We start from the raw sequence: 23,409 nt of genomic DNA, 5'->3' as shown, positions 1-23,409 counted from the left end.
ACCATCCCCCTCCACCACCACCACCACCAGCAGGCGACTACATCAAAAATAATACAGTAAATTAATCTGTTGCTCTACATCTCCATCATCAAAGCTCCACTGACACACTGCCAGGTGCTGTCCTACATTCAAGCTCACAGAGGCAAGCTGTGTTTGTGTTTCTGTGTCACAATCAAGAGAATACATTTAATTTATTCCATAATGATGATTCAAAGAGCCTCCCAAAGACCAACAAAACAGAGAAAATATTCAAAATTTTAAGAAATTTGGAAAGAAAACATATCCAAAAAGGCAATATTTCTGAATATACCATTGTGGAATTACATGTGATGAAACTTTAATAATGGCTAAATTATGTTTCATTTAGAAAGGCAGACTAAGATCTGGTAGGAGAGGAAAGGATGCAGAACAGAATGAAGTTCTAATGGTCATCTTTACTTGTTGTTGTCCTCTATAAACGATGTCTCTACTGTAATTGAAAGAATTTGAAATAGAATCATTGCTTCTGTCTCCACAGTAACGTTGGGATGTATACAGAGTGGTTGAACATTATGAATGTTATATTGTGAGGATAACTTTGGTGATGTAAGAAGATAAGCATAGTCTGTTTAATTCTGTGTGGGTGTATTGTTGAAACCAAACTGAAACTGACTTTGTTTTGAAATGTGGTTGAAACCAGACTAACGGGGGAGCTGAGACTGAGCTTTGCTGGTTGTCACATCACGGCACGTTGGCTCAGAGATCGACATTCAGCCTTACCGAGAGTGCGCACGGAGTTGTTGATAACGCTGGGTGGGCTGACTCCGTGCACGTTGGCCGCCCTGACGATAAACTGGTACTCTGTTTCCGGCACTAACCCCTTCAAAACCATGGAGTTGGTCTCAATGGGCTCACGGATATACGTCCACTCCGTGTCCATTTCTGGCCTTTGAATGACAAGACAGACAAAATATATTATTTAGCTTTTGTTTTCTGATATTGAAATTACATCGCACAAAACATGTGGTCTTTAGTTTAGTGGTCTTTAAGGGATTCTTTTTATTTATTTATTTATTTTAGGGCTGTCAAAGTTAACGCGATAATAATGCGTTAACGCAAATTCGTTTTAACACCACTACTTTATCCAACGCTCCAAACTTGTGCTAAATTTTGGTGAGGAAAAACTGGCATGGCCATTTTCAAAGGGGTCCCTTGACCTCTGACCTCAAGAGATGTGAATGAAAATGGGTTCTATGGGTACCCACGAGTCTCCCCTTTACAGACATGCCCACTTTATGATAATCACATGCAGTTTGGGGCAAGTCATAGTCAAGTCAGCACACTGACACACTGACAGCTGTTGTTGCCTGTTGGGCTTCAGTTTGCCATGTTGTGATTTGAGCATATTTCTTTATGCTAAATGCAGTACCTTTGAGGGTTTCTAGACAATATTTGTCATTATTTTGTGTTGTTAACTGATTTCCAATAATAAATATATACATACATTTGTATAAAGCAAGCATATTTGCTCACTCCTATGTTGATAAGAGTATTAAATACTTGACAAACCTCCCCAAAAGAATCATTCTCAAAACATCTTCAAAGAAATTGCTTTGGGGATGATGATGATATGTTTTTGTGAGGGATGTTTAACAATTCAGATGTGATCTTTTTCTTGATTGTGTTCCTGCTGCCATTGTATGTCCCTGAACATGTTTACAAGCGATTGCAAAAAGTGCAGTTATTACTACAGAGCTCCGAATAACTCAAAGTCACAAAAATACAGAACAAAACAAAACGAGCGATTGATTTAGATGTTTTTTAATAACTATATTTGAGGCCCTTTAAGTCTTAAAGCATTATGTTCTGCTTTAATCATACTGTTGTTTTGGAAAGTTGAACAAAAAACAAGATAATGAACTCATGAACTTTATTTTTTTCTGGCTATCATCTCCAGCTTCCATATTTGTGTGCTGAATCTGTTCGCCTGGAGCCACAGCTATCTGCTGAATCTTCACCACCAATCAATGTCTCTCTTCAGCAAGGCCCTCTTTTGATGTAAGAGGAGAAGTATTTGCCTCTGAGATGGCCCTTTTGTGTGGAAAATGCCCCTGCATGCAAAAACAGACACTGCTTCATGTCTGCTCTGTCACAGTAAGCGACAGTTTCTCTGCCTCCGTCTCTTTCTCTTTGTCCCCCTCTCTTTGCTCAGTGTCAGGGTGTTAACTCTGCACCACGAAGGGCAACACTATTGTTCCGTTTCCTTTTATATCTTTACAACTTTTTTTTCTTATTTTCTTTTAAACAATTCTTATGGGGGCATTTTAAAATTCTATCTGACATTTTTTTATTTGTGTCTGGCAAATCATCAGAGGACTCCGGGCAAATGAATTCGGACCTCCTTGACATTGTAGACTGAGGACTCGTCTAGACATGAGAGGTCCTTTATATGTGTCTGTGTGTGTGTGTGTGTGTGTGTGTGTGTGTATGCGTGCATTTACTGTTTATGTGCGTGGGAAGCTGGACAATACTAGACAGACAATGAAATTCCTTGTTTCTCGAGTCCCAACTGATCCTCCAGCCCAGTTTCATGGCAAAGCGTGTAATAGACCCGCATGTCCTTCGGAAGGAAGAGGCGGGTCTATTACACGCTTTGGCGTGATATCGGTTTGGATCTTCATGTCAAAACACAAATGTTTAGATTAAGCAGACCAGCAAAGGCCGAGGCTGACTGTGCAGCTTTATACACTCATTAATGCAAACAAATAAATGTTTGGAAAGAACAGTATAAAATCATGTTTTTATGTTGTAAAGGCTTCTCCTGTTGAATTCCAGTATTCCCTTTAAACTTCCATTGTAATGGTTTTGATGGTTGAAAAGTCAAATTCATATTCTGCGTCTACTTATCCCAGTTCTATTCATTATGTTTATACATAATGATGTACATGTTCAAACTGGAACAAAACAGTTCAACATTTTGGAAAATACACTTTATTTTCTTTCTTGCTGGGAGTTAGATGAGAAGATCGATACCACTCTCGTATGTGCTCATCAAACAGCGAGCCTGGCTCACTCCACAGGTTCAAAAACACACCTACTGGCACCTCGAAAGCTCACAAATGATCAAGTTGTATCTAGTTTGTTAGATACATACCCAAACCAAAATATAAAAGCAACAGGTTTGTATTAGAAATTTTAAGTAGTTGGTTTGGTTCAGAAATTCATTAAGTCAAAAGTCATGTTTAATAGGGGACCAGTCTCAAATACTAAACATACCCATGTGTGCATGTTCTGTTATCATTGCTGGTTTAGAAACAGTCTGTTGAGTTATTTTAAGATACTGGAAATAAATAAAAGCATCAGAACTGAAAGAGTGGGTTAGTGTAATGGTGGAAGCGAATGTATGCTCAGTACAGTAAGTGGGGATCAGGATAAAAGGGTGTCTCCCTGGGACCGGATCTGGGATTACATTAAAACGGAAGATAGGTCTAAATAGATTTCAGTCTCTTCTCTGACGGTGTGATCCTGCAGTATGACTCATGATATATGACATGTTTTCCCTTTGTTGTTGTTTTCCCTCAGACGCCTGTACTACAAAGCAGGATTTGGGGTTAGCGAGGTAACATTCAGGGTTAACCCTGGGTTTTCAGTCCTACGACAGTGATTCACTTGCTACCGGGGTGGATCGCCATGGTAACTGATGCTGCGCACCTAACCTGCTCCGTTGCAGGTTATGTTCGAGATAAGAGATCAACTCGTATAAAAGCACCGCCTCCTACTGACCAATCAAAGCTCAGTGTGCGGATCCTAAAACAATATTACACAAATACGAAGAAGTTAAAGTCATAATTGAGGCTAAAAGCAACACAGTTCAAACTGCCAAATGCAGAAAGAAAAAAAATCGCAGACTGTGTGAAAACGGACTTGGGAGCAAATAAAAAATAAATTACTAAATACGTTAGAGTCGTGCATTTACAGTCCCACAGACGGTATGCATTAAGGTACTTTTATGTATTCTATGGGTAATTATAAGATATGAAAGTAAGCCTGCTTACCGCTTTGAATTATGTTCTTAAATTTATTTTTATTTGCTCCCAAGTCTGTTTCACACCGCCAGCGTCAGGGACGCAGTTGAAAGAAGGGTAGCGAAAGTAACTATTCCACATGCAACATATTAATAAATATATTAATTTTCTTTTGACTGCCATGCTTCCTGCATTTGGCAGTTTAAACAGTGTTACTTTAAGTCTGGATTATAAGTTTAACTTCTTTGTATTTGTCAAATATTAGGCTATAGTTTTCATTTTGTTTGTAAAATGTGCCGCTCTGCTGACAGGAGACTTGTCCATGTTTGTGATTGGTCATATGCTGCGAACACCACCCCTTTATATGAATGTAGCCAGATTGAGAAACCCTGGGTTGATTTACCGGTCATAGGACCGCGGGATCGCGATTGTTAGGGTTAGTTAAGCCAGATAACGAGAAGGTACCCTGGGTATGTTGTACTCGCTTTATAGTACAGGCCTCTGGATTTATTCATTTATTTGTTTATTTTATTCATTTACTGGAGTCTGCCACCATAATATAAAACACGTGTCATGTGATCCGGCACCCTGGAAACAATAACCTATGTATGCCATGTACCAAGCCTTTGAAAAACCAAAAGAAATGTGTAAAAAGTTCTGAAAAGCAACAAGTTTTTGGTTTTACTGGGAGTCCTCGTCAGTTGCATGGCAACCTCACTGTGATGACAAAACCCTCAGAAGTCACTGCATCTGGTCAAAATATAGTTCCCGTACATAACTCACCATGAAATCACAACTTCTTGTTTTTATATTTCAGTTTGTGTGCAGATTAAACAAACAAGGTACAAGGTGTTAATTAGTGAGCTTTGAGGTGCTGGTAGGCGATTTTCCGAATCTTCAAATAGAGCAAGGCCAGCTGTTTCCCCCTGCTTCCAGTCTTTATGCCAAGCTACGCTAACTAGTTGTTTCTCATCTAACTCTGCAAGAAAGCGAATAAGTGTATTTCCCAGAATCTCAAACGTACTTACCATTATTTAAATGGGTGCACCATTACATCTGAAACTCAAACTGCTTGTTTTTGTTTTTTCAAAGTGGTATCTTTAGAAACCTTGGCATGTTGACTATAATTTGTGCTTCATAAATGCTTGGCCCCACAACAAACGTATAATAATTGACCCATCAAGTGATCTGTGTGGTTATAAAAGATACGTGGGAGCAGTGTTCTGGGAAAAAGCTGTCTGAATTGTCCTCCTTGTCCAAGATAGACGGCTTATTAATTAAGAGAATGAACAGGAAGATAAAACCAGTCAGCCTTTTCCCTTTGTGATGAAACAAGGCTTTTCACTCAGGCCTGTTCTTCCGACTATGACATGGCCACTTCAGGCTGCTCTTCACCTGGTTAGTGTCTGTATGGGTTGATGGTGTTCATATGCATGTGTCCTGTGTGCAAATGTAAATACCTGGAAATGTGTGTCTGAGTATCAACAGCTGTAAGGTCGCAAAAGGCCCGTTTCATAAACGTGAAGCTTAATTAAACGTTTTCTTGGGACTGACCTGATGTAAGCCACCAGGAAGTGAAGGACAGGTGCGCTTCCCTCGCTCTCTCCTTGCTGCCATGACAACGCCAGCTCCGTGTCAGATACAGCCATGACAACAGGCTGAGTGGGGGGCGACGGGGGCATGCACATGTCTAATGGCACAGTGGGAAATTTAATTCAGTGGAAGATATTAACAATACCACGGTAGAAATCAAAGCATCAGCTGTAAAATGTGTTCCCACTACTCACATATTCTTACCATGTGAAGCAGTGCCGATGTCTCTGGGCATGCTGGGTCTGCCCTCCCCCGCCCAGCCATATGCTCCAACGGTGACTCTGTACTTACTGTTCACCTTAAGGTTACCGATGTCCACATCCTAGAAGAGATATAGACAGATATGGAAAAATAAGCAAGAGCATGTCAGCAAGGATGGTTAGAGAGAGAGAAAATGGAGAGAAAAGACAGGAAGCAATAAGAAAAAGAAGGAAAGATTGTGGAAGAAGACTAAATTGCTGATTAGGGATTATTTCTGAGTGGAAATTAAAGAACTATAAATGGCAAGAGTGCTACGAAGGCAGTGACATGATACTCACAAAGCTTGCTTGTCCGTCAAATTGCCCCTTTTGAGAAAATAAGAGCAGAGTTATCCATAAATGTTTGAATGTATCACGGCACAGACATCATAACTTTAAGTGCAGATCCAAAATATACTAACAGTCAGCATACTGTTAGTTAATGTAGTTTTACATTTTTTATAGAAAGTGAGAAAGGATTTTCTAAAATCTTGTGAGATGTGATGATGATGGATTTAATGGTCATTGACACCAAATATTAAAGGTTCCAGATGTTATATGTTTCTTATTGTCTACAAATCCCATGAAAAGATCAAACGCAACAGTCTCTCCCGAGTCCATTTGTTCAAGATATAAATCTTAAAGGGACAGTATGGATTTGGCGGCATCTAGTGGTGTGGTTGCAGATGCAACCAAATGATATCCCCTCCGCTCACTCCTCCCTTTTCAAGACTGTGGTAACTCGAGCTCCCGAGTGCAAATCCGTGGTAACGCCGCTCATCTTGCTCAGAGGCCATCCTTACAATAATAACACTACTTTAGGAACAACAGAAGTCACAATTTTTGCACTCTGCGAAACAATTTAGCAAGCTATTAGGCAGGTAAAATAATGCAGGAAATGTAAAGGCATAATGACAGAGGAAAAAGATGAGGCCGTTGGGAATATCAACATTTTCCTCCATTATAAAATTACTAAAACATAAAGCAAAAAAAAAAAAAAAACATAAAAAACATAAATTATTTCCTAAAACAACCGGGCACTGTAGTTTTTAACATACATTATTAAAACAGAAATAAATAGGGCATTTGTACAGGACTATTTTTAGGCGCGAATTAATACACATTTGGTGCTCTAGTATTAAGTCAGCAGGATGGTGCATACGGGATCAACTTTAAAGCGCCTACAGTGCCCATGTTCACCATAATGAAGCAACATGTTACTCAGTGCAATTATGTGACTCATAGATGTGTTTAATAGTTTTTGGACAACAATGGAACAAAGGAATACAATGCATCAGGCTTTGACTGTACACAGACAATCCTTGATAGGATCAATTCACTGTTTAGTAGGGCAGCTAAACTGAAATATTCATACAATTATGCATTTTGCGATAAAAGCAACACATTTGGCACAGAAGGTTTATATGTTATGAAATGATATAGATATCGGGGCGCTGCAAATTTGGCCCCTGATGGCCGTGGCAGCCATATTCCTAAAAGTTGCAGAAAACTGATTTCATGACTCTGATGATTTCCAAGGTCAGATGTCAGAAGATCACAGACATTTTTAAGGATACTTTTTAAAAGCTTTTAACCTGAAAAAAGCATGGTTACTTCAGGGTCAAACTTCACCCCCTTGCCTTCATGATGCATCGGTGCATTTCTTTTTTTCATTTGCAGTAATATTGACAGAGATATCGCTGGATAAAGTTCTGGGTCTCCAGTAACCTCTAATCACAGTTAAAGTGATACTAAACTTTGGTAGAACTTTGGCTTGTATTGTTAACTAGACGTGATATATGAACAACTAATGGAGAAAATCGTCATCAATTATATGGTTTGTTATGCTTTTTTTTCTTCTCTCTATTCACTCCTGTTGCTAGCGAAACAGGTTGCTAAGGTTGCTTTCACACATAACCCGTAGTTAGTTTTGGTCTTTGTATGGGATTTGTTGACCATGAAAAATGTAGAAAATTGCCAGCCATATCTTAATATTTTGTTGATGTTTGTTTTTGTTTTCTTTTTTTCAGGGTAATGCTTTTAAGGCATGTTTTTTTTTCTGATAAAGCAGCACTGCAAAGATTTTGTTGACTACCACAGCTGAGATTTCCCACATTGTCAACATTGGAAGTTAGAGACAGATCAAAATTGGGTGGTGATTATTATAATGGAAATAGTCGAAGCATGTTCACCACTGATTTCTACAATGAAACAGCCCAGTTGAAAGTCAGTGTACTCACAGTGGTCAGCATGTCCAAGCTGAGAGGCACCTCCATTAAAGATGCTGTACCCATTGGAAGGCCATTCCTCATCTCTGTGTAGAAGACCTGAAACACACACACACACACACAGTCAAAGAGAAAGACACATACAAACAAATATTTACCATAAAAAGTCTCAGATTCTTGGTGTTTCATTAAAAATCAAACCTATTTTGACAGTGTTGGTTTGGGCAGGCATTCATAAATCTCATGTTTCCTGTGTTGGATTAAAGAACCATATATTTGTTTAACCTTTCAGCTCATCTATTATCAGGTCATGGCTGTGACAATGTAAACACAGCATACTGTAATTGGGAGGAAATACTACAAGGAAGCAAGATTACTTATGAACTTCCAAAGAGATTGGCCAAATGAACGCACATGTTTATCTGTGAGTCGTGGGGAAGCTAGGAAGCTGACTAATCCTCTTAGGGCAGACATATGGTCAAAAGCAGAGCACACACAAACAGTCATACTGATCCACACTTTGATAATGGTTGACTCAAAACAAACACAAGAGAGGAAGGAAGGAAAGAAGGAAGGAAGGAAGGAAGGAAGGAAGGAAACTTAGTTCTCGTAAGGCATTATATCTCATTCAAAAAATATTTAATAAATTAAACATACAAGAAGACAAACACAAAGTATGAGTACTTAAACGTTATGTTATGAGTAAAAAAAGAAAAGTAAGACTTCTTTTTCCATTCAGTGTTCAGTCCACTTTATGCAACAACAAGTACACAACATCTAGAGTGCCTTTTCTCTATTGACAAGACACTAACATAAAGATTTGTGACCACATCCTTCAGAGCTATATTGCCCCTTAAAAAGCATAAATTCGGCAGTGAAGGGGTTCCATCAAAACACCAGAAATTTAGAAATATCAATCTAGCCTCAAGGCCGTCTTGCTGGACAGTGGATTTGACAGGCACTTTAAAAGCAAAAAAAAAAGGTGGAGGCCAACCACATCAACAGCTTGCAGAGGACATTTGTACAGGAAAAAAAGAGAGGAAATATGATTTGCGACAAAGTTGTTTTTTTATGTTCACCGGGTTGAAAACCTTTTGATGCATTTTGGAAAAGGAAAATGTAGGGGCGTTTTTTATTCTGCTGTTTGTAAAGCCAAATGTTTTCTTTTTCTCTTGGTTTTGAACTGTTTTCCTGTGTCCATATGGCTGGTGTTGCCTCAGATTTACATTAAATTTGTGGGTGCTACCGAGCAAGAAAGCATCACACAGAGACAGCTGCTGGGAAAGCCTGATATAAACTGTATGGAGCATCTCACCATAAGATTATCATGAACAATATGTAACATAATGGAAGAAATGGAAAATATAAGATGTAACCCATGAGCTTCATATTGTATGTCATGAAAAGATCCTGTTGGTGACTGAGAACTGATTTTATCCTAAATATTTTCTCATCACAAATTGAAATGAAAATACATAACGTTATTGCTAAATCTGTGTGATTATTTCATGTACAAGTCACATTCTGTGAATACCTTGTATCCAGTGATGGTGCTAACATGTCGCCGGGGCATCTTCCATCGTACACTAAAGGCGGTGCAGTTGACTGTCTCCAGCTGGATGTCTAATGGAGGACTCAGACGATCTGGTTTATAGAAACACACACAGAGAGACATAATCAGTGAGGGGAACAGAAAACACCGTGAGACTGTGACTATAGGCAGCTATAAACTGTTTGAATTATTAGCTGTGATGGATTATTAAACCAGAGACATGGCAGCTTGTAACCAATATGTACAATATAGAGATTCTTTAGCACCTCAGCATCTTACAATCTTTAGATCAGCATAACATGTAAGCCTAATTTAACTGAATAAAGCTGTTCTAATTGATATTTTTATATTAACAGTGGCTCAAAAGTGAAAAGTGTGGCTCGTGATGACGACGAACCCACAGAGAACTACCACCCTACTCTGCAGTGTTTTAGCGTCTTTTAGCTCTGTTTCGGTTTTCTGGCCCGCAACTTTTGTTCACTCTCACTACTCTCATTTTTTAGCACCAAACAGCAGACTGACAAAGTTAGCGACTATAGCTGGTGAGCACAGTGAAGCCAGATATTTCCCATAGGTGGTGGTAGAACCCAAAACTGAGCAAAAATGTCCAACACGTTCTCATCCCAACTCGTCATATACATAATATGCTTTGTCAGACCCCTTTGGAGTCACTTTTTGGTCGCAGTAGTCACATGCTTAATGTTGTGAATTAAACAAAATCACCTAGATAGGTTCAGGAAAAAACTACATGGTTGAGCTTAAAATTACTACATTTGTACAGTGAAAATGAGACTTAATGTTGTGAACACGGGACACAAACAAACAGCTGCTTGTAAAGAGAAAGTGAAACGTAACACACCGGACACAAACAACGGCCTCGTGGATGAAAGTCTTGTGTTTGTTGGACCCATCCACCTCCCTCCCTCCCACCTGGTGTGTCTCTTTCGCTCTTTATAATTCATCACCACAGCACTTTCCCAGAGTGTTTACTGCTGCCATGGATGGGTTTACATTGTAGTTAATGGACAGCCCGGTGCGTCTCCATTCGCCGCAAAAGGGTGCCTTGTGCAGCGGATTCAAACGCTGACATCCGGCAAAAAAAAAGTGTCAATGGAAAATAAGTAGCAAGTGAATGCAGCAGCACAAATGGTTCAAGGAACATCACTTATTAACTTTAATACAGATGCAATTATGTCAATCAGTTGAACTTGTGTGGCTAAATATCAAGAGAATTGTAGTCCTGAGACATTCGGCTGCGGTCGAATAGTCTTTTTTGCTTAGGAAGGTTCCAAACAAAATAAAATGAATCAGAAGTATCTAAGTAGCAGCCATGATGAGAGCTGGCTGAATTCTCTAAATGCTAAGGAAAGTTGCTTCAATGCTTCCTTTATTATCTCCTTCAGCATAGGATACACTTACGAAAGGAAAGCAGAAAATGCCGTTCCACAATTCCTTGCGGCAGCAACATTTAAAGCGACTTACCATTCGGCCATCAATAACATCCACCGTCGCTGTTTAATTGTACATTGGTGTGTTTCTATTTTGAAAGTAGTTAGGAAAAGATATTGGGACGTAATTTTTTGACTATTCAACCACAGCCAGTACCTGAGACAGTCAATAAACACAAAGAACATTGAATATACAACACACACAATATATAAAACAAGATTGAATATGCAACAATAGAGATAAATGCTATGGAAACATCATCAAACATAGAGCATGTATTATAGTTAATTCATAGCAAAACACTCATATTGAAATCCTCTTCCTCATGACCCAGTGGTTCCAATACTCCTGGAGTGGATGTGTTGCATTGTTTAGCAAGACAAGTTCAACTGATTGACACAATGCTCTGCATTAAGACTAATCAAGTGATGTTCCTTCAACCTTTTGAACTGCTACATTCACAGAAGTTATTGAAAATATGTTTGCATTGATTTGAGTGTGCGGGTGCTTTTTCATTAGGTTTGATAGTTTATAGCTCCAACACCTCAGCTAAGTCTGATACCAGGTGAGCAGCGTTGTTTTTTTTTCTCTATTTTTAATGGAGGTAAAGATAAAAATAATTTTTGAACACACCTTTACAACTTCAATCCTACAACTTCATTCTTGTGAAGATTTTTTTATATAAAATATTGAAAACTAATTTGAGTTGTTTTCAGAATAAGCAAGGAGGAAAATTGCCTGCCGATTATATATAAATGCTTTGTCAATAGTTCCATGAGGTTTGAACAAAAGCAAGTGTGTTTGCAATATCTTTCCAAATAGCCAATGATAATATGAACACAACTTAACCTTCACCTTAGAGTCTATTTGAAGGGTGAAAAGTGACCATTTAACCACCATTTAAAATAGCATAACCTGTAGCAAGATGAGCTGGCCTCTAATATCAACTGACTGACTTCAAATGTCATTATTTTCATGCTCTGAGTTATTAAATCCTGGGTGCTTCTGTGACACTTCAAGAGATTGTGATTGCACCTCCAGTGTCCAACTACGGCCTGAAAAGCCTCTTATAGAAGAAAGAGAGAGCTCTGGAGGTAAAGATCATCAATACCCCTACTGTATATTCATGACCTGGCTTTACTGGAGTAAAAATGAGCACACAAGGACCCTTATAGCCCAATAGTCATGCACTTTATGTCATAACGTTTGCAAAGGGTAGAGGATTGCTACCTCAAGACCATGAAGAAGCTCCTTAATGCTGCATAACAATATGTATTATAAATGGATTTTATTTAAGCCTTTATTTATGTGTGATTTAAGAATAGATTCTCATATGGCCGGATCTGGTCTGAGTGGCAAAGGACAGAATTCTCTGGTATACATCGACATGGGGATTAAACAAAAGGTTAATATAGCAGGACCGACCTCTGTAAATTGAAATCTCATGTAGCTACAACGCTGCTCTTTTCCACTTTCCTTTTTTATCTCTTTATTCCTTGTGACTCCCTTCTTCTACATCCTATGCCGACCTCTCTCCTGTCCTGAATCCTCTCGACATCTCTTCTGCTTATTTTGAACCCTTCTCCTCCATCCGAGCGGGTAATTCAATATGTCAGCTGAATTCTCCGATCATCCATATCTCCCCAGGGGTGCGGCTGGGCGAAGGTACAGGCGAGCTGAACTCTCAGAATTAGAGCAGATAGAGAGGGGACTTCTTAAATCACAATTTGTATGTCCATCAACATACAGTTGGTGTTTAATGTATAAGGTAGGTCTGGGTAAAAAATGTATTACTCAGAGAGGGACGAGAGTGAAAAATATGAATCCTGAAAATCTTGACATACAGCCCTGAAACTGGTGGATTTTTTATGGCAGGTAAGAGTGGATTCTGTATTGATCCTGTGTCTCCTCAGGCAGACGAAATTAAGATTTTTTTTAAGAACTGGAAAAAGAAGGATTTGTCTTCAAGTGTGATGTTAAGATATTGTGATAACAACCTTCCAAATCAATTGGTAAATTGCCATTCAGAAGTATTGAGTGCATCCAAAGCTGGTGTCTCACAGTGGGCTACCTCTGGGTCTGAGAACTGAAGCCAATGAGGAAGTGCCTTAAACTTGCATTCTTTCTAACAACCAGCAGGGGGCGACTCCTCTGGTTGCAAAAAGAAGTCTGATTGTGTAGAAGTCTATGAGAAAATGGCCCTACTTCTCACTTGATTTATTAGCTCAGTAAACATTGTAAACATGAGTTTGTGGTCGCAGGCGCTAGTTAAAAGTCTTCTTCAATACAGCATGACGTTCATTTAGTTTTATTATGATCCAATCTAGAGTCTAATAGACCATAAAGCAGGGTATGATTTAGGGCGTTGTGATTGACAGGTCTAAGAGTTGTCCGTGTTTTTGTCTTACAACTTTAACCCTTTCACAGAGTGTTTTCATTTCATGAAAGTTAACTGTAACTTTTGTGGTCGCCTAAAAATGTCTTATTTAGCGTTTGGTTGTACTTAGCTCCACTCTCTCGTGTCACTTCTGGTTGCAAAAAAACAAGATGGTGACAGCCAAAAACCAAGATGTCAACAGCCAAAATGCTGAACTGGAGGCTGCAAAACAGCAGTCGACAAACCAATGGGTGATGTCACGGTGACAATGTCCACGTCTTATATACAGTCTATGGTGTCTCAGCGATACTCACCATCAAGAGCTTGTGACCATGAGTGAGGGTCAGAAAAAAGACCCATCAGTACATCAACAGCTCAACCTTTTTTTTACTGGATACAGTTGCGACATCAGCTGCCATTAGTACTGTGGCTGAGTGTCCTCCACTTGTGCGTTAAGACCTTGAAACTTCACTTCATACATAGGCTACATGAGACAGGTGAGGCCAGATTTCCAAGGTCAGGCCAGGTGCAAACTTCTGTAATGTACGTTTGAGACCACTGGTCAAAAAAAGGCCACAGGAGGCCAGGAAACGGCACACTTTCATGCAATTTTAAGAATTAAGCAACAGCTGCTGCATCTTTTGCAGAACATATCAATGAACACACATAGGCCAACACAATTAGCAAAATGCCATGATCGCCCACTTCACAGTTCTGTGATGTCTCCTTTGAAATGACTCATGACTCTAAATCTGTCACAGTTAGGAAAGCAGGCAGGAAGCAGGGGAAGGACCCAAACACAGAGGAGGACAAGCCAACTACAGGCAGTGAGTCCACAGGCAGGCAGCTAACGGGTAAACAGGTAGCAGGAACTGACAAGGAACAAAGGAACTGGGCTAGTATAAATGGTGACTGACTAATGGGGAGAACAGGTGAGCAGGAGGTCTACTGAGAGCAGGGCTGACGAGGGACGGGTGAAACTAATCAGGGCGGAGCAGACATCAGAAGTTGGGAAACTCGAGAGATGATTAAGGTTAGGCATTGACCTTGAATGGTTATGGTTAGAATAGGTCGTTTGGCAGCGAGTCTTGAGTTTTTGCTAGATTTCGCAGTTGTAGGTTACTTTCTAGACACAACCACTACAGGGCCGTGGTATAAAACAAGTTTGAAATATCGTAAAAAAATAATTACTCGACTAATACTAGATTTTTTAGGCTAATACCGATATCAAAATTTCAATATTTGAGATTTAAAAAAATCCATTAATTACATATTGGCTGATTTTGCAACCAAGATCAGCTCAGTCAGTCAGTCCTTTCTGGTGGACAAACCATGTAATGGAGACGTTACCTCAAACATATTTATGACATTTCTCTACAGCAATTTCTTATTAATTATTGGCTGCCATGTAGACTGATGTATATGAACAGCCCAGCCTGAACAGTCCAGCCCGTTCTCATTCCTAGGGTGTTTGTCAGTTTGAAACATGTAAATATGGAGCCTTTTTTCATGTGTTATGCCGTGTCCATAAGATCTTTCAAGCTGTTTCAGGCATTAAACCTGCAGTGGGCAGAATGTTTTTGGCATGATTGGGCGAATATTCCATAATAACCTTTCAGCATATTGTAATTCAAGTGTTCTGAGAGAAAACTAGACTTCTGTACCTCATCATGGCTCTGTTTTCAGGCTTTAAAAAATCCATCCCGTGACGAGAGACTTTGACCAATCACAGGTCATTTCAGAGAGAGAGCGTTCCTATCGGCTGTGCTCCGGCTGGTAGGCGGTGCTTGGTATTTCCTCAACTGGTATTAACATGGCTGCCGGGTCACAAACCTTCTCATTTTACAGCTAACCAGTACACTACAAGATGATTCTGAAAACATTTGAGGTGAGAAATAGGCATTACAGTAACAGAATATTGATTCATATTTGATCAGCGCTGCCTAGTTTGACCGTTTGATCGGAGTTTGCGAGTGATTCATAGACGGCAGCTGGACGGCTGTCTCCAGCTTTGCTCTGATTGGTTCTTTTACTCCGGTCTGTGAAGTCTTGCAGATGCCATTAGGAGCACCAGAGGACACAGAGGCACATGATTTTTTCCAGATGACCTGTCTCACGCACTACTGTCAGGATATAGTGACCCTTTTATAAAAAAAATACTTTTTTAATCATATTTGCTCCAATTCTACCCACTGCTGCTTTAAGCTTCATTTATGCTGGAATTTCAATACCCCGGACACTTTTACACCACTCGGGCCAAAAATCAAAAAGGCGCTCTCATAATACTTGCTCTCACTTGATCAACAATAATCAGACCGTCCTCTTTCAGAGCAAACCACCTGCTCCTCTGATTCGATATCTCCACTTTCAGAGTCAGTCGTGTAGAAGCGCTGCTCTTTCCAGGTCTGAGTCATCCCAAAGTGGATGACCACTGAGACACATGCTGCTGTGCTGCCCTTCAGCATGGCTTAGGGAGTGATATAAGACACTGAATATGAAGGGATAAACTGTGAAATGTCATCTCCTGTTTCTTATATTGGTTATATTTGCATTGTCTTTCACCAAACAATATTGTCTGTACTGAGTGACATAATAGAAAGGATTTCATTTAAAATGCACAATTTCCATAACAAGTCAATAGGTCTATATTGCAGTAAGTGTAAGAAATAAAGAAGGATTCTATAAATAATTCAACAGCTTACTCTAACTGGGGAGAAAGCTGTCAAAATGCTGAAAAAGTAAGACCACCTTGGGGAGAGACGTCATTCAGTCTTAACTCTTTCCTGTACTACCAGCTTTGTTGTGTTAAGGCTGATGTGATTCATCTGGACATCGAGCCCTGTTGACATCCCCCCAACCCCTCAGAATGAAAAAACAAAAAAACAAGTACAAATGTCACTGGAAGTCATGAAGACAGAACTACAGCCGTCCTCTGTATGGCAGTCCCAACTGTGGTGAGTTTTTCTGTGCTGACAGACAGATGTAATAGTCAGCCTGCTATAGCCTGTGGGTCCGAAAGAGTGAGGGAGAAATACGACAGACAGTCAGAGAGACTGACAGCGAGACAAAAAGGAAGTGATGGGAAAGAGGAGGAAAGGGGAAGAAACTGGGATGGAGAAAGCGTTCAGGGTGACAGAATATCAAAGAAAGGTAGAGACACTGTGGAGATGACGAAATCAACATCCAGGGATTTTCTGCACACTTTGGCAAGTTTGCTGATGGTCTGAAGATGAATATTTCCTCTTCTGTCTTTCTTTCTTTGCGATTGTGTAAAATTCATAAAACATGTGGACAGTTTTTTATCAACACAAACAATGGTTTGTGCTGCTGCTCAGTGACTAAAAAGCACCTTACAGAGAGAGAAGGAGGGGTGGGGACCTTTTTTATAGTCTAAGTGATTGTAGAATAATCATTTATATGCTGTCTGAGAAAAATAATGGAGATTATATGATGATGGTGTGTTTTCCAACGACCAAAGTTCATGTTTTCCAGCCTTTATTGCCATCAAACTAGAATTTAAAGGTCTTTAAAAGTTTCAAATGGTCATTTAGATTGTTGTGAATGAATGCTAAAATATTCATGTTTCATGTAATAATTCAAATGTGACGTGACAAAGTTTAAAGCTGGCTTTATGATGCTGCTGGTGTAATCAAACAAATAGAAAGATGAGCCCACACTAATGCTGCCCTCATCCACAATGTTTCAATATAAAGTCATTATTGTTATTATTATTGTCAAATGTGGTAAAAAAAAAAAAAGGTCAGGTATAAACTCACCAGATCTCCGAGCATTTGATCTTCTTGCACAAAAGCAAACGCTGGCTGTGCATATTGCAAACAGAAGTAAGTATAAAAGACTCCTTTCTTTACATGTAGACTCCATGTCTTCTTCTGGCTCGGAAGTTTAAAACAGTCAAATGTTCATTTTATCGCAACATTCAAACGCGCCTGTAACTGTAAATGTAACGAATAAAAGTTTTTCTCTGATAAAAAATCGTTTCTTTTATCCAGATTTGGGCGCAAACGCCAGAAAGTACCCGAGAGAGAGGAAAGGGCAGCTCCGGTTTGACACTGATGAGATTACAGTCTGCAAAAGATCAGTGGGTTGGACACATTACCGGACAGACAGACGGACACTGACGATGGACATGGACATGGAGATTGATGTATCGTCCCGACAATTCGCGCGTAATGCGCAAAGACTAAAACAACTGAATGGTGGACACGATCATCGTTCCTTTTACGCATGAATCTCGCTCTCGTGTGACGCTCCTCCGGTGCGCGTCTCAGACAGCAGATGAGATGGAGAGAGGAGTGCAGGAACGTGGAGCCATTTAGAGCTCTAAGAGGATAACGAGCCTCTAATCCACCGACGCGCACTGGACACACAGATGGAGAGCACGTCTTGACGCAGAAGCACAAGAGGAGCCGCTCAACAGACACTGTATACTGTGTGTGAGTAACAAAATGAAACAGGAAACATGAATGATATGAATAAAACAAAGGAAAAAACATGAAGCCAGGGCGGATTATGACAAACTGTTACTGCTAAATTAACCACAAAACATGTTCATAGGTATCAGAAAACCACAACATGTTGTATCATATCCTCCAAAAAAATGATCAACTGCTATTTCCAAGGTCAAGAGTGAGCGCTCAATGTGTATAGCTGTGTTTTAAAGGGACTATTTGTAACTTTCAGAAATGCTTCTTAACAGCAACACCTGTGGCCGTTAAGTCAACGAAAGTCAGCGTCGGGTTCACGCTTGCTCTACATAGACATGAACAAGCATTGCTCAAAACAGTGAGGTGACACACGTCAGCTAAAACCACAATATCACTCTATATTTCAGCTGCTTGGCAGTAATGTTAGCCGACCAGACGAAGGTCTCTCCATGAATCGATGCTGATCCTAGTGTTGGCTTTTCCTGCCTCGGCGGAGGCTGAAGCAGCGGGGCTCCGCAGGGAGAAACGTTATCGTCTCCGACTGCGCCCGGAGGGAACAGGGAAGACTGGTACCCGGTCGGAGACGACAACGTTTTTCGCTGCGGAGCCCCGTCACTTCACAAGACACGGAAAACCTCTGTTGGTCTGGAGGAGCTGCAGCATTTATTTCTGCACAAACGTCCACTGTACATTCACTAGATATTCTCAGAGCTACTAACTCTTCTGCAGTGTGGAGTGTGTGCACATGAACGTGAGGTGGAGCGAAAGAGCGAGAACGCGCGCGTTGTGTTGGCAAGTGAAGGCAAGCAGAGGAGCAGTCTGAACAGCATAGCCACACGCGAGCGCGCATATGCGAGTGCGCATGGGATCCCGACCCGGTAGATTTATATGTGTAAAAAGTTACAAACAGTCCCTTTAAATGAGTGTTTTCCTGGAACATGAAGAAGATTTGAGGCAGAAAGACATATGATCTGTACGCAGATTGAGCCTGGTTTCTGGCTACGTTCATTTGTTTATCTGCTGCTGTGTTTGGGTCAAAACCTACTAAATCCCTAAAAACAGCAATGATGATAAACAACATCAAACACAAACTTTAAACAGCTGTAACAGCCATAATGTTTTTTGCAGCAATAATTAAACCATTAATCTTGTTATTTGCTCCATCCATAAGGGACCCTGTGTCACTTAACATAAAAAAGCATGCATTTGGGAGTAACATGACATAACATACTACAGCTGTTCCCTCTGGGGTTAAAAAGGTTATAAATATCACTAAATGTACATAGCATGCATTGTCAATACATCAATGTACATTCCTCTCATCGTTTACACATATGGCTCGGAAGCACCTCTGCTACGCTGAGGTACAGAGTGGAACTGCTCTAATCTCCTTTGTAAACACACTAGTGGGTTGTGGGAGTGTGTGCGTGTGTGTGTGTGTGTGTGTGTGTGTGTGTGTGTGTGTGTGTGTGTGTGTGTACAACAATGACCAAGGGGCAAAGCAATGAATCCATTAATTAATGTCCCCAAAAGCAATAGCTGTAGGCTACTCATTAATATGTGACTACAGCTGCCCAGCTGGTTATGTGTTATTTAGTGTGGTCTCCAGCTGACACAAAGAAGTGAAGTTTGAACGAGAGGAGTGTGTGTCCGTGAGTGTGTGTGTAAATGTAAACTCACAACACAATGTGCGTGTGTGTGAGAGAGAGAGAGAGAGAAAGCAGTGTTTGCAGGAGAGCTCAGCCAAATCACTTCAGAGGCACTTTTCTTATCAAGGAGGGCCAAAGAAAGAAGGAGAGGACTGGGGACAATGGACACACAGTACCAGGCACCATTAACACTGATAAAGCACATTTTGTAAGTCAAAGTTTATTAGGGAGGTTTTGAAAATGCACTTTTATTCATTGCATGTCCTGCACAAATCAGCGTGGAGCAATGCTGTAGCTGGTAAATTGTCCCAAACTTTTCACCTGGAGATATTTTAAACTTTGTTTCTGATTTGTATTATTATATTATATTATATTATATTATATTATATTATATTATATTATATTATATTATATTATATTATAGGTACCACAGGAGAAAAAAATCTAACCAGCACCCAGGAGGAAACAGGCTGATTTGTGAAGCCATTTTCATTTTCACTCTGCCATCTACTCATCTACTTAGACTTGATTTTCTGAGCCGGGTATATTCTAACTCCATACAAAAAGAGTATGTAAAACCTAGTAATTACTCAAGCCATCAATTTGCACAGAATAATTTGAAAATCCTTGAATCTAGTTTTGATCCAACACACACTGTCGGCTACTGAAAGCCTCTCCAAGTAGAAATTTAAGATAAATCTTTAGGGCCTGATGTTAACCTGAGGGACTGGCCCTGTGCTTATAGAGATGGTAAACCCAGGAAAAAAAGTTTGGAAATTTGTGTTTGGTGGAATATTTCTCTGTTGTTACAATGCTAATTGGCATTGTATTTGACATCGTTGGAAAGCCTGTTTATTTACCTTCACAACTTGTAAGGATCATGCATTTGTGGGATGAGCAGCACAGCTGATTATGTGGGTAGCGCCCAAATTCTCTGCCAATGCTAAACAGTGTATTCTCCTGCTATGCTGATTGTTGCATCAATCAAGTAACTGCTTTTGTTGGGGGCAGTGTCATGGTGTGGGGCGGCATCTCCCTCACTGGCAAAACAAAGCTTGTCATCATTAAAGGCCATCTCAATGCAGTGAGATATCGGGATAAGATTCTGCAGCCAGTGGCGATCCCACAGAGCCAGGGTTATCACACACTACCTCCACAATGTGGGAGTAGAGAGAATGGAACGGCCTGCCAAGAGTCCAGACCTCAACACAATTGAACACTTGTGGGATCAGCTTGGGCGTGCTGTACGTGTTAGAGTGACCAACACAACCTCATTGGCTGACCTGCAACGAATCCTGGTTGAGGAATGGAACGCCATCCCATAGCAACGTGTGACCAGGTTGGTAACCAGCATGAGGAGGAGGTGCCAGGCTGTTGTGGCTGCGTATGGATCTTCCACCGCTACTGAGGCTCCTGACGGTGTATTAAATGAATAAAGTGTAAAATTGCCAATATGTCTTGTTTGTTTCTTGTTACTGAAAGAGAGTTCAATCATTCAATCCACCAAACAACTCAAAACAAGAGTCAGTACCAACACGAGAATACACTGTTTACCATTGGCAGAGCATTTTGGCAATTATTCTTGGGCGCTACCCACAAATGCATGATTCTTACAAGTTGGACATCATTGTGAAGGTATATAATAGGTAATAAACAGGCTTTCCAACTATGTAAAATACAATACCAATTAGCATTGTAACAACAAAGAAATAATCGACCAAACACAAATTTCCAAGTTTATATCATCAGCATAGTCACTTAACCAGGGCAGCTGTTATGTCATGTGAAGTCCATAGGGTGAGAAGCACAGCAAGGAACTCACTTTTATATACTGGCATGGACTTATGGAAAGATGTCCCAGTGTGCATCAAAGTCAGAGTAGATGTAGACCTTTTCATTGCCATTCTGTTGCTAGGGCAACAGCTTTGGTCCGAGTTTACTTCCTGTCAGCCAATGCATTAACAAACATTGCAACAGGAAATACACAGGGGCGCATTGAAATGTTTATGTTGTCAAGTTTGTGACGGAGTTTAGAACATTTGAGGTTATATTGACTTGTGTTTAGTAGCTTGATGTTTGTTTTATATTTTATAGCATTTTACATTGCAATTGATGATACAGATGTGATGATGAGTGTATGTAAAATGATGTATTGTCTTAACAGGTCCACATTGACTAAGCATCCAAGGATGGTTTCATGTCTGTTTTTTTAATACCCCAAATAAAAAATGAATCAATCAACCCCAAGTAGTTTTACATGTTCATTGTATTATATATTAATCATCATTCTTATAATGACTCCTTCGGTACAGTAACACAGTTCATTCCACCCATTCATCAAACCCCCTCTGACAGCGTGTATTGTAAAGGTTAATGGTGATATTAGGCCAAGACTGATTGAAGGTGAATATCTAACTAAGACATAGATCACAGGACATGATTTCATCCCCATGAGTGAGGTTACTTATGATATGACATGACAGCTCTTATATATGACCACCATGTTTTAATTGCAATTGTAAATTGCTGCATTTATATAGTACTTTACAATGCCTCTCTCTCACACACACACTGATTGCAGTGAGTTATCGTGCAAGATGTGTTTATAAGAAGTATATAGATATTCGATACACACACTATAATGTAGTTGTAAGCTGCAATAAGGATATTTTTAACTGTTTATTAATGTATTTGTCAACGACACTGCTGATGTATAAATAGAATGACTATGCAATGACATGATATTAATATAACATACAAATATGTAAGCATATGAAATGTCTTCATAGGAGACGTTATAATCGTTGACAAATACATCAATAAACACTTAAAATGTTCTTATCTCTGTGTTATAGACAAATAATCAACTAATATAATACTTATAAATGTATGCTGGTGTTGTCCACCTTCATGATATGCAGCTATCAGTTTACCAAAGATAAGAAAAGCAAAGAAAAACAATCACACCACCAATCAAAGACCTTCAGAACATTAAAACATTATATTAATCTTATTGCAAGATGCAATGTCTTCATTTCTATTCAACTTGACTTCATCCTCCTCCACCTTCACATGTGCTACTTGTATTCGTCATATACTCTCTGGGTCACAGAGTCAAAATGTGATGTGGTTATTCCAGTTTCTTGCTATTATCAACCGATCACAAAATATATTACACAAACAGCCGGAGCAGTTACACCTCTGCAGAGGCCAGAGTGAGATACAATAAGTGAAATATCATCACTGTTTTAGAGAAACTCTACGCTGTGTTAAGTGTCAAGTTATAGTGAACAGCGAGTAAAATATTATCAACTAAAGCAACAAAACAACAGATGGTTGCAATGTAAAAATACAAGGCAATATTATAGCCTAATATGTGCACAAATCTAAAATAGAAACAGAATGAAACTTGTAAGATTAATTTATAAAAATAAAAGTTTATAAAATACTACGGCTGTCAATCGATTCAAATATTTAATGGTGATTAATCACATGATTGTCCATGATTAATCACACATTAATCACACATTTTTTATCTCTTCAAAATGTACCTTAAGTACATATAAGTATTTAATACTCTTATCAACATGGTAGTGGGCAGCTTGCCAATGTATGTAAATATTTCTTATTGGAAATCAATTAACAATACAAAACAATGACAAATATTGTCCAGAAACCCTCAGCATAAAAAATATGATCAAATCATAACATGGCAAACTGCAGCCCAACAGGCAACAACAGCTGTCAGTGTGTCAGTGTGCTGACTTGACTATGACTTGCCCCAAACTGCATGTGATTATCATAAAGTGGGCATGTCTGTAAAGGGGAGACCCGTGGGTACACATAGAACCCATTTACATTCACATTTCAGGG

General features: G+C 39.6%; 1 protein-coding gene across 2 annotated transcripts in view; it reads right to left on the bottom strand.

The window, feature by feature from the left end:
* Positions 1-17,772, bottom strand: part of egflam (EGF-like, fibronectin type III and laminin G domains) — a 33,431-nt gene extending 15,659 nt beyond the window's left edge. Inside the window, exons 1-7 of one of the 2 annotated variants that reach the window (XM_074637813.1) lie at positions 17,219-17,772; positions 9,599-9,708; positions 8,077-8,163; positions 6,137-6,163; positions 5,802-5,919; positions 5,559-5,694; positions 760-926 (exon numbers count right to left, since the gene is read on the bottom strand). In XM_074637813.1, the coding sequence (XP_074493914.1) occupies positions 760-926; positions 5,559-5,694; positions 5,802-5,919; positions 6,137-6,163; positions 8,077-8,163; positions 9,599-9,708; positions 17,219-17,324 (751 nt within the window). In that variant the 5' untranslated portion in view covers positions 17,325-17,772. The remainder of the gene's footprint in view (positions 1-759; positions 927-5,558; positions 5,695-5,801; positions 5,920-6,136; positions 6,164-8,076; positions 8,164-9,598; positions 9,709-17,218) is intronic. The other variant, XM_074637814.1, reaches the window with a different exon arrangement.
* Between the last annotated feature and the right edge of the window lie 5,637 nt (positions 17,773-23,409).

Source organism: Sebastes fasciatus, chromosome 6 (genome assembly GCF_043250625.1).
Source record: "Sebastes fasciatus isolate fSebFas1 chromosome 6, fSebFas1.pri, whole genome shotgun sequence".
NCBI lineage: Eukaryota > Metazoa > Chordata > Actinopteri > Perciformes > Sebastidae > Sebastes > Sebastes fasciatus.
This window is presented reverse-complemented; position numbering and strand designations above follow the sequence as displayed.